We start from the raw sequence: 13825 nt of genomic DNA on the forward strand, positions 1-13825 counted from the left end.
ATATGTAGAAAAATAAAGATTCTACAAAATGTTGTCTAGTAATTAATTTAACGATTCCAAACCCGAAAATGATTTGTGATAAAGTAATGCTCGTAATGTTAAAAATAAAAGTAGCGATATTAATAGTAGTAGCAACAAAATATAAAAATAGTGAAAATAAAGTATTTAGCTCGTCAATAAATTTAGAAACCCGAGTAAATGAAATAAAAATAAAAGAGGGACAAAATTGGGTGTCAACACTCCGTATTTAAAACTTTATTATATTAGTGTTTGCTACGAATACGCATGGTGTTTAATATGGGGCCATATTTTTTTTTAACATTGTTTGTTTTTTTAATATGGGATTCACTTTTTTTTGTAATATTGCTTAATGTTATTAATATGGGGTCCACTTTTTTTTCCCGTGAGTTTGAATGTGGTGGGTTCCAGTTTTTTTTTTTAATACTGATTGGTGTTTAATATGGGGACTACAATTTTTTTTTAATATTAGTTGTTGTTTAATATATATGGGACCCACAATTTTTTTTTTTATAATTTTTTTTTTATGGACTGTTTAATATGGGGCCCAAAATATATTTTTTTTCATTGGGGGGCCACAACGGACGACAAAAATGAGCCCCCACCCGTGCTTCTTAATAGTAGTAATTTTCTCGTATTTAAGTATACTTATTTGTTGAATTCATTTTTTTTAATAATAATCGGATGTCCACTGTTGAATTCTTTGTTGACAAGTCACATATGGGATAGGACCCGAACCGGCCCAATCCAATCAGAAATCCATGAGCTAAAATTATTATTAGCTTTTAGTGAAGCCAATATTTTCAAAGAGAAATAAAAATCCGTTATAAATACAAAAAGGCTAATCTTTTTAATCAAATTACTATTAGCAATAATAAAGAAGAAGCAACACAAAAGCTAAATAATAATAGAGAGCAGATGGATGTTGATCAGGTGACATTTTATTTCAGGGTGGTGTTACTTACTTACTTACAATTGAGCTTTTTTTAATTAACATATTATTAACATTTATAAAGATAGTAACATTTGATATTATTGCTAGGTAACAACCCCAATTCACTATATTCGAAAAAATGACTGCTTTATTGGTTTTTTCATTAGTTCCTATCATGATTCAGAAATTAATCGAATAAGTTCAGGAATCGGGGTGTTACTTATAATATTAGTGATTTTCTTGATAATACATGGATAATTTTTACTTTTTTTCCTGAATATTATTCCAGAAAACTATATGGACATAGGATTTTTACAATTTTTCGGATTTCGCGTTGAGCATTTATGTTATCCAACACGTCGCAAATGGTTTTGGAAGAGGGTAGGGGAGTTTGGAGATGATTATGATGATGGGGCCAAGGTTTCGGAAAGATGAGCAAATCTCGAAGGGACAGAGAAGAAGAAGACGACTAGGAGCCCGTTTGGATTGACTTATAAGTTGTTTTTAGTTTTTTTGAGTGTTTGACTGGCCAGCTTAAAGTCATTTTGTGCATAAAATAAATCTAAAAAAATAATTTGGTCCGTTTAACTTAGCTTATCTAAAACAGCTTATAAGCTGAAAGCAACTTATAAGCCAAAAAAAAAAAAAAGTTAGCCTATCCAACTTATATTTTTTAGCTTTTAAGTTATTTCGAACTTATAAGTTGCTTATTTTAAGCCCATCCAAAGAGGCTCTAGATCGGGGGTTGGAATTTCTTCTCCTTTTTTCCTTTATCACATGTTACTCTATGAGTGAAGCGTGTTTCCCGCTAGCCCAGTCTCATAGAAGCTTTTGATTGTAAGGTTGCGGGGTGGAGGGGTGGGCGGTCAAATATACATTTTGAACAACGACGGGGTAGTTGAAACCCCTCATAAAGTTGGAGGTGTAAGACGAAAATGTAGCAAACGTTTAGGGGGTCATGTGTATTATCCCAAAGAAAAAATATTGTACAATTATTAAGCATCATGTCATAATTAATTTTCAAAAATCTCCCAAGTGTAAACGCTCCCCAAAATTTGAATTCAGACAGCGCCAAACTGTCTTCTTACACACACACACAGTGACACAAACCAAGAAAATACTCTGTCTGTCCTAAAATTCAAACATTAATCTCTCCAAAACCAAAATTTACACCAACAATGTCTTCAATGAAACCATCATCTCGCTATGCTAAAACATCATTTGATTCTTCAAGATCTTCAACTAAATCTGACCCTTCTTCATCTACAGACTTAACACCAAAAACCAACAACAGTGCTCTAATCAAAATCAAGAATGGTTCAAATGGTGTTACTCAAACTACCCATCAATCCAATTTCAGCTCAATGGTCAAGAAATTTGTTGAACACAAATCCAACTCTTCTAAATTAATGACAAAACAGAAAAAAGGTGATTTGAAATTGGTTATTCCAGTGGATTTTATAGCTGAAGATTTAAAGAAAACGGCGAAAAGGGGTAGTGGATTGAGTTCTTTACATAAGAAGTTGTTTAAAGGTTCTTCTGGTAGTGTGAAAAAAGAAGAAGGAAGCGCGAAAAAGGCGTTAACCGAGGTTAAAGCGAATACGAGGACATTAGGAATGGTACTTAGAAGTGAAAGGGAGCTGTTAAGTATGAATAAGGAGCAAGAAGATCAGATTATTGAGCTTAAGTTGATGCTCGAGGAGAAAAACCGAGAGGTACTATAAATTTGTATATTATGTATAGTTTTAGTGTTGCTTTTGGATCTTAGTTTTTGAGGCTAACTTTGATTTAAACTGTTTGATGAACAGCTTGGGATTTGCTTAAAAGCTGTGTCTTTTTGAATTATTTGGGTAAAATTTAGGGCAAGATGCAAGCTTTAAGGCATTTTAGTTTTTGGCATGTGGATTTTTAAAAGAACATTGGAGGTGTAAATTGGCATTATAACTGCATTTTTAAGAAATGTTATTTTAGTGAAAGTGGTAATCGATGTCTTTGGTGTAGGAGGTTTATAATCTTAAAAATACTGTGATTATCTTGTTCAAGATAGGCATTTTTATTGTTGCAAAATGTGAGATGATTTTACTTTTGATGGTACATTGGTTGTTTACGAATTAGTTGGAGTTATTCCTGGTTTCTAATTCAATATATGCGTATGTTACTTTAGTTGATACTTGAGGAGAAAAACCGAGAGGTACTCTATTTGTATATCATATAGTTTTAATGATCGTTTTAAATCTTTTAACCTTATCTGACCCCCTTTTTATGCTTCTATTGAGCCGAGGGTCTCTCGGAAACAGCCATCCTACCTTGATAGGAGTAAGGTCTGCGTACATTATACCCTCCCCAGACCCCAAGATGTGGGATTTCACTGGGCTGTTGTTGTTGTTGTTGTTGTTGCTTTTCGATCTAACTTTGCTATTGTAGCATAAAATTTTGTAAGGGTAGCTTTTTTAATGTGCAGCTTAATGTTTGGAGGCTAACTTTGATTTAAATAGTTCGATCAACAGCTTGGGATTTGGTTAAAATCTGTGCCATTTTGAATTATTTGGGCAAACTTTTGGGCAAGATTGCAATTTTTTTGGCTTTTCAGTTCAAAGATTTTAGTTTTTGGTATGTGGATTTTTAAAAAACAGCGAAGGTGTAAGTGGTAATCGAGGTCTTTGGTATTGAAGGTTTATAATCTTAAAAACTGCTGCAATTATTTTGTTCAAGATGTCATTTTTATTGTTGCAAAATGTGGGATGATTTTACTTTTGATGGCACATTGGTTGTTTATGATTTAGTTGGAGTTATTCCTGGCTTCTACTTGAACATACGCGTACACTACTTTAGTTGATGCTTGAACAAAAAAAAAAAAAAAATTAGAAAGGTGCTATATTTGTATATCATATAGTTTAATCTTGCATTCTAACATAGTTTTGAAATTTTAACCCTTTTTCTTTACTGGAGCATAAATTTTCATAAGAGAAGCTTTCTCCATGCATCTTAACTTTGAATGGAATGTTTGACCAACAACTTCTTCTTTAATTTGTTCAAAAGTTGTGGCTTTTTAATTATTTGGTACATTTTATGCCAAGGTGTACCCCTCTACCTTCACAAGGTAGGGGTAAGGTCTGCGTTCACACCACCCTCCCCAGACCCCACTTGTGGGATTATACTGGGTATGTTGTTGTTGTTGTTTATGTCAAGGTGTAAATTTTTTGTCTATTTTCGGCCGAAGAGTTTATCTTTTGATATGTGAATTTTCAAGAATAGTGTAAATTTGCGTAAAAATTTCCTGATCAAGATGGCATTTGTTGTAATCTAAAAGAATGATGTAATTATCTTGGTCAAGATGGTGCATTATGTGGTTGCAAAATGTGGGATGATGTTATTATTTTTGATGGCATAGTGGTTGAGTCTCAATGAGTTGGACTTATGCTTGATTTCTGACCTAATGTGTTTGTATGTTGTGGATTTGGTTGATACAAGTCTTTAATGTGGATTAAATTTTTATGGTGGTTATTTTCTTCTTTTTGTGAATTTCCAATGTTATGAGGTTGGTGTTGGACTTTGACTAGAAAAGCGACTAATCCAAAGTTGTATACGTTTTGTCCTCCCTGCAATTTTTCAACGTGAATCAAGTTAATCGTCCGAGGTTACATGAAGGAATTGAAGTTTGAGCTTATATGTTATCTCTTTGCTTCATTTTCTGATTTGCTCATAATACTGACAGGTTGAGAAGCTCAAGGATCTGTGCTTAAAGCAAAGGGAAGAGATAAAGTCACTGAAAAGTTCGATACTGTTCCCCGATGTTATGAATTATCAAGTTCAGGATCTTTTGGAAAAGCAGGGTTCAGAACTCAAACAGGCAAAGCAGATTATACCAAATCTTCAAAGGCAGGTCACTTCTCTTACAGGGAAACTCCAATGCCTAGCTGAAGATCTCGCTGAGGTAACAATATAAGTCATTATTGCCAAAGAGTATCTCCTTGGTTGAACGCTCCATGAACCTTAAAGATGTCCTATAAGGATATTACAGAAAAGAATATGATTTTCTACCTCACTGATGAACCACAAAAGGCTCCATGACATGAAAAAGTCAGTGTCGTTCTTGGTTGCTGCTCGCTCCTCAAGATGAAAATATGGGAGAATACTATATGGATCTAGTTGATACAGTCAGACCTCTCTATAATAGTCATCCTTTACAACAACATTTAACTGTAATAGCCTAGTTTAATTTGGAACTGACCCTTACATTATGTTATATTATATGTTCCCTATTACAACATCTTGCTATAGCAGCCAAAAAAATATCCAGAAGAGAGGTTTGACAGTTATATACTTTTTCAATATTTTCCCTTTTGCCTGTTGAATTCAAACTATCACTTACTTTTCTTATGAATGGTTATTTGGAAGCTATATGTTGGGATCTTGCATCATTTCATTACCCAAATAGCCTATGGAAATAAATATTGTTTAAGAAGGTTTTTTGCTTGTCCACTTTGTAAGGTGAAACAAAGACAAGGAGTCCGATGCTGGCTCTTTGGTTTCTCATGTCATGAAGAAATATGGTTTAACGTGTAATTTACCTTCTGATAGGCTAAACTATTCAGTTGCTACCGGGATTTTGAAAAGTCCGTTGGTTTGGTCTCCATATGCTTTGGATGTATTAATGCAAATATCTTCGGTTTTATCATAAGACCAGCATTAGATTGTTATAGGAAGTGTCTGACAATATAATTTTCACAGGTCAAAGCAGACAAATATGCTCTAAGAGGGAGCTATGATTCTCTTGATAGCCCTCCAGGATATGATCAAGAAGAAGCAGCTAATTCTCTGGTATATACATCTAAATAATGTGCAAAAATTTTGAAATGCAACACGAAGTTTGTTGTGAAAAAATTACCGATATAGCTTAGATAATATCCTTTTATGTAATTATTCTGCTCAAAGTTATCATCCTTCCAAAAGAAATCTGACATGAATGTGCATGTTAGGCATTCGCTTCTGGGGAGTAATTTGTTTTCTTGTTTCTATTAGGAATTCAGCTCTGAGGATCATACAATTCCCGGCAGTCCAGATGACATGTTTCTCAAGGATGTAAACCCCTGCTTAACACCTTATTATGCCAAGACAAAGTCCAAGGTGAGTGTCTCATGACCCGTGAAATACCTGCAAAACCATTTTCAAGATACTTTGCGGATTGAGAATGAAATGTGCTTGCAAGAACTTGATGCTTTCTCTGAAGCTCAGGGATTAGATTTGTAAAGTTCGGAAGTTATCAGTGATAGCCTGAATTTTTCTATTGCTTTGAGCTATGTTCTTGATACATAGTGTTATGCTCATATAAAGAAGGTGACTCGTGTTTCAATAACTAACATGTTACCTTTTAGGAATTTGAGGACTTCAATTCTCCTGATGCTAAAGATTTGGTAAAAAACAATATGCACATGCATCATGAGGCCAGCTACAATTCTTGTGCAAGGAAGTTGTCTAAAAGCTCAGATTGCCGCCAATGTTCCAACACAGGCAACAAAGCAACTCGTGTAGCTCGCAGATCTGATGAAAGAAAATGCACATACGAAAAGCAGGTTCACAGCAAGTTCTACTGAGTTGTCCTCAATCCTGAAGATTCTTGGTGAATGCATCGTGTCAATTTCCGTCCCCTTCTCTCCTCGACATATTTCAGTAAATCAATCTGCTTGAGCTGCCAGCTCTGCACTCTTAGTCATAGACCAAGTACCTGTTCAGCATATATTTTGTTGGTATCTTATAAGATATGCTGGCCTATTTCCAATAGTCCATCGAACCCGATTAGTCATGGTTATGTTTTTCAAACTCTTGCAATGAACTGCATGATTTGATAATAAGATGATGAGATCATGTGATGCACTTTTGTTTTACGCGGTCCTTCTACAATGGCTAGAAAGACCAAGCTAAGGATGCATTTTTAAGACTATTTCACTAAATCTGGTTAAGAATATAGCCATATCAGTGATATCACACAAGTACTCCTAAATTGGGAAAGATTTATTCGATGATATGGACCGTCGTATTTTCAAATATTCTAACTATTATTAGATCACGTTGTCTCCAGATGATCTATGGTTTCAAAAAACTGGAAAGCAGTTGTTTGGACCATGCAAATTTTTTCTCTAAAACTATTGCTTCTTTGTGTAAATAACTACAAACGACAATAACATACCCAGTTAAATCCCACAAAGTGAGGTCTGCAAAGGTAGAGTGTATGCAGACTTTACCCCTACCTTAGGAAGTAGAGAGGATTTTTTCGATAGAGATTTGATGGCCACTAATCTAGGAGATAACTAGGGGTGAGCATTCGGTTCTTTGGTTCGGTTTGGCTATTTCGGTTTTGGTTTTTTGAAGGTGGACACCGAACACCGAACCAAACTAGTTCGGTTCGGTTCTTTCGGTTTTGGTTTTTTGAAGTTTAGTTCGGTTCGGTTTCGATATTTTCAATTTGATTTTTTTGATATGATATTAGAAGCGATTCTATTTACACTAATTCATATTCTCAAAAGTAACAAAACATAAAACTAACAAATTAAAATTAAAATCAAACAAACAGGATACACAAGAACAGAAAACCATAACCATAATATAGGATTACTAGGTGTTATATACATATAGTAAGAATAATTAAGAAAACACATAAAGGACATACATTAATCCTAAAGACACATCCTAGTCACCTTTATTTGTTAAGGATATTTGATTTTCCCAACTGAAGTGGAAAATTAGGGATATAAAGGCAAAAAAGAGTTTATTACAATTGTGTTTTTTTTTGGGCTTAAACTTAATGTGTCTGGACTGTTTTAATTTTTTTGAGTAATGTATAAATTTGAGTTTAAATTTCGGTTCGGTTTTGGTTTCGGTTTTTTTAAGGTGAATACCAAATACCAAACCAAACTAGTTCGGTTCGGTTCTTTCGGTTTCGGTTTCTTGAAGTTCAATTCGGTTCTTCGATTTTCGATATTTATGCCCTGCCCTAGAGATAACTGCATTTGCCTTTGCTTTTGAATTCAGCCTTTTGTTTTTTCCTTTTCTATCTACCATGGATACATGACTTCTCTTTCAAAATTTTCCATGGTAATCAGTATCTTTTCTTAACATTTTAAACTTGATATGTGACTGTATTCTATATATGTATGTGCGCGCGCTTTTTAAATTATTTGTGATTGTCAAATTCAAATGGTTAAATATCTTTGGGTGGGCTTTTGTTTTTCATAATTATTGTTTGCACCGTTGGCCCTTAAGTTATTAATGAATTTTGGGTTTGGTCCTTGTATTATTTGACTGAGCACATGTGACCTTCAATTAACTAAAATGTGCATTTTTGATCCCTTTATATAAGAAATATATGATATTTAGCTTATTTTTAGAACTATATTACCCTCAAATATGGAGGAGCAGTACAAATTGAACATAATGAATCGATAACTGAATGGTTTGACACTTAAGAATTCGTAAAATTTATATAGGTTTAGTGATTTACGATCAAAGGGAATCAAAAGTGCACATATCAGTAATTGAAGATTCAATGTACTTAATCAGAAATCACAAGCAGGGGCGGATCCAGAAGGGGGTTGAGCGTGTTCACCTGAACCCCCTCGGCAAAAAATTATACTGCATATATAAGTTTTTTTTTTTTTAATGTATATATATAAATTTTGAATTCCCTAAACACAAGACTGGAGGTTGGCTTAGTGGATAAGGGGGTCAAAATTTAGCTTGCGGTTCTAAGTTCAAATCTTAGACACTACATCTTTATTTTTTGAACCCTCTTAGTGAATCTTGGATCCGCCACTGATCACAAGGAAATAGAAAACTTAGGGTCTGTTTGGAAAGCCACCTGGTAATTGGAATTGGTGTTATTACTAGGGTAGTAATTACACAGCCTAGTAATTACACAGTATTGTAATTACAACGACCTGTTTGTTTGTCAAAATATAATTACACTGTAATTACAAGCGTTGCACAAGTGTAATTACACAGTTAGTTTAATTTAAAAATAAAATTTAAAATTAATATTTAAAAATATGTGCCTTTATAAATGATATTAAATTAGTTATTGAATAACACATGTTTCTTGAAAATACATTAATTAATAATCATATATTTGTGACTAATATTGTTAAAAAAATTACTTGATATGTATTTTTCAAATTAATAATATTTTAATTCTAATTAATTATGAAACTTAAAAGCAGACCTTTTTTTTTGTGAGACATCATGGAATGGATGTTTGACGAAAAAAATCATAAATATAATGCCATACCATTATTCAAATGTTTGACAAAAAGAAAGTTAACAACTGTAAGTGAAAAATAAACATCATGTAATGTGAAATAACAAGTCAATAATACTAAAGGAAATAAATTAAAATCAAAATATAATCTAAATTTAAAATCCATAAGAAAAAGTTTAACATAATACTCTTATATCAAATTCCAACATTACATAAGTAAGTTCCAACGTAACTTAAGTAAATATAATTCAAAAGAAAGGGAAAATATAAGTTTATAATCTCAAACACAACAAAATTCTACTCTAATAACGTCACTCATTATCTGTCAATTTTGTTAATGACTCATTCTTTCTAATATTAAGAGGTGTAGTTTCAAAAATTAGAATAATAACATGGTTATGCAACATGAATAAAGAAATAAAAAAAATACGAGCAATTACATGGAACCACAAGAAGTAAAAGTTGGGAATGAGAAGAAAGAAAATGAAAGATATGTAATATAAAAGAAAAATATATTTTAAAAAATAAAAATAATAAAAAAGTAAAAATAAAGAAGAATTTAAAATAATAAAAAAGAAATTAAAATAAAACAAAAAAGAAAGAAACTAAGAAGTAACCCTGTAATTACAGGGTGTAATTACACCTAATTCTCGGCCCCCCCTTGAGAATTGGAGAGTGTAGTTACACCCTCTCAATTACACTCAATTCCCACCTAAGTGTATAATTATTTGGTCAAACAAATAAGTCAAACTGCATAATTACATCCAATTACGCCCAATTCCAATTAGCCGGTGGCTTTCCAAATAGGCCCTTAAGAAAGATTAGAGAGAAGGAAAAGAAATTAACATAACAAGGTAGTACAACCAAGCAAGAGAGAATGTTATCACAAACTTATTTATAGTTTGTTTGAAAATGTAGCTTTAACCATTAATTCTAAAAAGATAAGCTTCTGCACTTAAAGTTTCATTTTTCTGGAGAAATTAAAAGCTTCCACCTTCATTGCACCCCACCATTAATTGCCATCTTCACAACCTGGAAAACAACTGCACATCCAAAAGGAAAGATTCAAAGGATTTATCAATTTGAGAAACTAGGAGAATTCATACTGTACCAAAAAGAAAAGATCACTTTTTACACTTATCGAAATGATAAATTTAATGGGAAGTGAAAGGTTCATGCAAATTCTTTGAGAACTATAATGACGACGGAGCTAGAAATTCATACAAGATTCAAGAACATACTTAAGTAGCATACGTCATACCTAATATTTGAACCTACGACCTAAATAAAATTTTAAACGGTTTTTTACCACTCACTAAAATCTTTTCTTATATCAAAGGCATTCAATAAGAACTATCTTGTTTTTGCTCTATTTGCATCGTACGATTTTTCAGCGAATGAGATTCAATTAACCCCCTTGCCTCCTTTAGCTCTGGCCCTGGATATATCCATAAATGAAAATGTATGTACTTGTACTTAAGTTCAAACTCAAATGTCATAGAAGGTATAGTGATATCCTACACCAACTATATATATACTTAGTCAAAACTCTCTACAACGACGTCGTTTGTATGGATATATTTTTGGTTGGCTGCTATAGCGAGTTGATGTAATAGAGAACATATAATATAACGTAACATGAAAAAACAGTTTCAAAAGAAACTTGGTTATTATAGTGAAATGTCAATATATAGGATTTATTATACTGAAATGTCTAAATCTATGTATATACATGGGGATTTTTGAACGGGTTTTTACCACTCCGTAAAATCTTTTCTTATATCAAGGGGATTCAACAATTCATATATAACTAAAAAAATGTTGTTTTTGCTCTATCTACATAGTACGATTTTTCAGCAAAGCAAATTCAATTAATCCCCTTGCCTCTTTTAGCTCCCGCCCTGGATACATGCATAATGGAAATGTATGTACTATGCACCTGTACTAAAGTTCAAACTCAAATGTCATAGAAGGTATAGTGATATCCTACACCAACTATATATATTAAGTCCAAACTCTCTACAACGACGTCGTTTGTATGAATATATTTTTGGTTGGCTGCTATAGCGAGTTGGTGTAATAGAGAACATATAATATAACGTAACATGAAAAATCAGTTTCTAAAGAAACTTGGTTGTTATATTGAAATGTCGATATATAGGATAGTTGTTATTGAAATGTCTGAATCTATGTATATACAAGGGGATTTTTGAACGGGTTTTTACCACTCACTAAAATCTTTTCTTATATCAAGGGGATTCAACAATTCATATATAACTAAAATTTTTTGTTTTTGCTCTATCTACATAGTACGATTTTTCAACGAAGGAGATCCGATTAATCCTCTTGCCTCCTTTAGCTTCGGCCCTGGATACATGCATAAATGAAAATGTATGTACTATGTACTTGTACTATTGTTCAAACTCAAATGTCATAGAAGATATAGTGATATTTCCTAAGTTGCCGCACCCGTGTCGGAATCTCCAAAAATGCACTACTTTTGGAGTGTCCGACACGCACCCATCGATATTTTTTAAGAGTCCGAGCAACATAGGATATTTCACATTAACTATTTATATTAAGTCAAAACTCTCTATAACGATGTCGTTTGTATAAATATATTTTTAGCTGCAATAGTGGGTTGAACATATACAGTAAGATAACATAATATGAAAAATCAGTTTTAAAAGAAACTTGGTTGTTATAATGAAATGTTAATATAGAGGATAGTTGTTATAGAAATGTCTGAATCTATGTATATACAACTTTTGAGTTTCTAAAATTTGGTTGACAACCTAACAAGAAAAAAAAGCATTCGATAGAAACGTACAAAGCTGAGTGAAGAAATTTAACTAGAGATGACTTTTAATATTAAAGATTACAGAAGCTTACAAGATCCAATGACCAAAACAGCAAAGAGTGCAAGAACAATGTGTGCTGGTTCCATTTTGTTCTTCCCTGTTAGAGGATTCAATCCTCTCCTTGTTATGTTCTTCTCAAACTTAGCCACTTTCCTCTCTGCAACTCTTTTTGATGTAGTCTGCCAAATTTTGAAGAAGAAAAAAAAGACAAGTCATATTATCATTTATGTACTCGTGGTGTTCGCGTGAGCTTGGCGCAATTTGATCAATTCTACGGGACAAGTCGTTATTGTTATGTTATAATCGTGATGGGAAAATATCATTATCACCAATCACTAAATATATCATTATCACCAATCACTAAATATATATATATATACACTATACATTCATATACATATAATACTATACATATAATATACATGCCTATACATATAATATACATACATATACATGCATATATACTACCTATACAACCAAAGTGTATAGGCAGTGTATACCACGGCCATGTTTGGTAAACTAGATTGTCAAAGGGTACATTTCAGTAGGTTTCCCAAGTAATGTTTTACCTTTCTAGTGTTTTTCAAAAAAAACAATTTCACCTCCACTATGTTGTATAGAAACATAAATGCATCTATGACAAAAAGAAATGTGGTCAACTTACGATGTCGGGTTCCCAAAAGCTCCGATTTTGAATTTTTTTTAAGGGATAGGTTAAATAAGTAAAAAAGATTTAACATTTAACAAGAACAAGCAAAGTAATTGAGGTAGTGGCAAAAGTAATCATAATTGAATTGTACAAACAACGGGAATAGATTTTTTTTCAGAAAAGTAAAAGTCCACGGTTCTTATAGATTTTTTTCTGACCAACTTGCACACGACTCAATTATTTTGTCGGATATCTATCACTTTCATCCGTATAAGTATCGGATATCCCTACCTTTTTGGGACTTCCGCAAGAATTAGAAGGAACAAAAAACTTTTGTCTAAAGCTCCTATTAGACACAAATTTTAGTACTTTAAAAATCCAAACAAATAGAATGATCGTGGTAGTTTGACAGTCAACGATCAGATCATGATGAAACCCCTTTGGATGATACGAAAGGTTCATATAACTGAATTCGACTAATTTGGAATTGAGATGTAAAAGGAAATTACAACAAATGGGAGAAGAAAATCAAACAAAAACCCCCAAGAAATTTTAAAAAAAATGAGAAGAATTTTTTTTACCATTTTTTGTGTGTTCTTGTTTTGCTTCAGTTGTGTCACGTTGAGGCAGTCAAAAGTTGTAAGAACCCGAGAAAACCTAAGACTTGTCTGTCAAAATGAAAGATTGTTTTTTCTTGCGTTGTATTTTGTGAGAAATCAAATATTGCAAAAGAGGAAAAACATTCAATGCTATCTTACTCTAATTTAATTTGGTTAAGCATTGATTGCTTTCATACTTTACTAACCAATTTAGCTTATATGATAGGTCAGTGTCAAGTAATAACGTTTTATTCAAAAATACAATTAATATCACAGAATCACTACCTAAGCGTCTATTTGTAAACCTTCGATAAAATGGAAGCGATTCGAATATTTCTCGGAATTATTAATCATCTCATAAAATTATATTTCCTTCTAAAATTCAGATCTTAATTTTATTTCTTTAAAACAATTTATGTGGCGCAAATCTTGATAAGTCGAATTAGTAGAAAGACGACATGAGTTCGGTAATTGGACCAGTAGATAATACATTACGAATATCAACTAATCGAT

General features: G+C 32.6%; 1 protein-coding gene and 1 long non-coding RNA gene across 4 annotated transcripts; one reads left to right on the forward strand and one right to left on the reverse strand.

Moving 5' to 3' along the window:
- Positions 1–840: 840 nt before the first annotated feature.
- LOC132615601 (uncharacterized) lies at positions 841–6826 on the forward strand. 3 transcript variants are annotated; one of them, XM_060330213.1, is made up of 6 exons: positions 852–951; positions 2222–2667; positions 4668–4886; positions 5684–5773; positions 5975–6079; positions 6328–6826. In XM_060330213.1, the coding sequence occupies exons 2-6, from the start codon at positions 2317–2319 to the stop codon at positions 6544–6546; spliced, it is 984 nt and encodes a 327-aa protein (XP_060186196.1). In that variant the 5' UTR covers positions 852–951; positions 2222–2316; the 3' UTR covers positions 6547–6826. The 3 variants fall into 3 exon arrangements, with proteins under 3 accessions (XP_060186197.1, XP_060186196.1, XP_060186195.1); XM_060330214.1 differs by lacking the exon at positions 2222–2667 and having other exon boundaries at positions 841–951; XM_060330212.1 differs by lacking the exon at positions 852–951 and having other exon boundaries at positions 1796–2667.
- A 3205-nt stretch (positions 6827–10031) lies between these two features.
- On the reverse strand, positions 10032–13452 carry LOC132615386 (uncharacterized). Its single transcript, XR_009572679.1, has 3 exons — positions 13295–13452; positions 12096–12243; positions 10032–10246 (listed from the first exon to the last, which is right to left on the reverse strand). It is a non-coding gene; the product is annotated as an uncharacterized LOC132615386 (long non-coding RNA).
- Between the last annotated feature and the right edge of the window lie 373 nt (positions 13453–13825).

This window comes from Lycium barbarum, chromosome 10 (assembly GCF_019175385.1).
Source record: "Lycium barbarum isolate Lr01 chromosome 10, ASM1917538v2, whole genome shotgun sequence".
Classification (NCBI taxonomy): Eukaryota; Viridiplantae; Streptophyta; class Magnoliopsida; order Solanales; family Solanaceae; genus Lycium; species Lycium barbarum.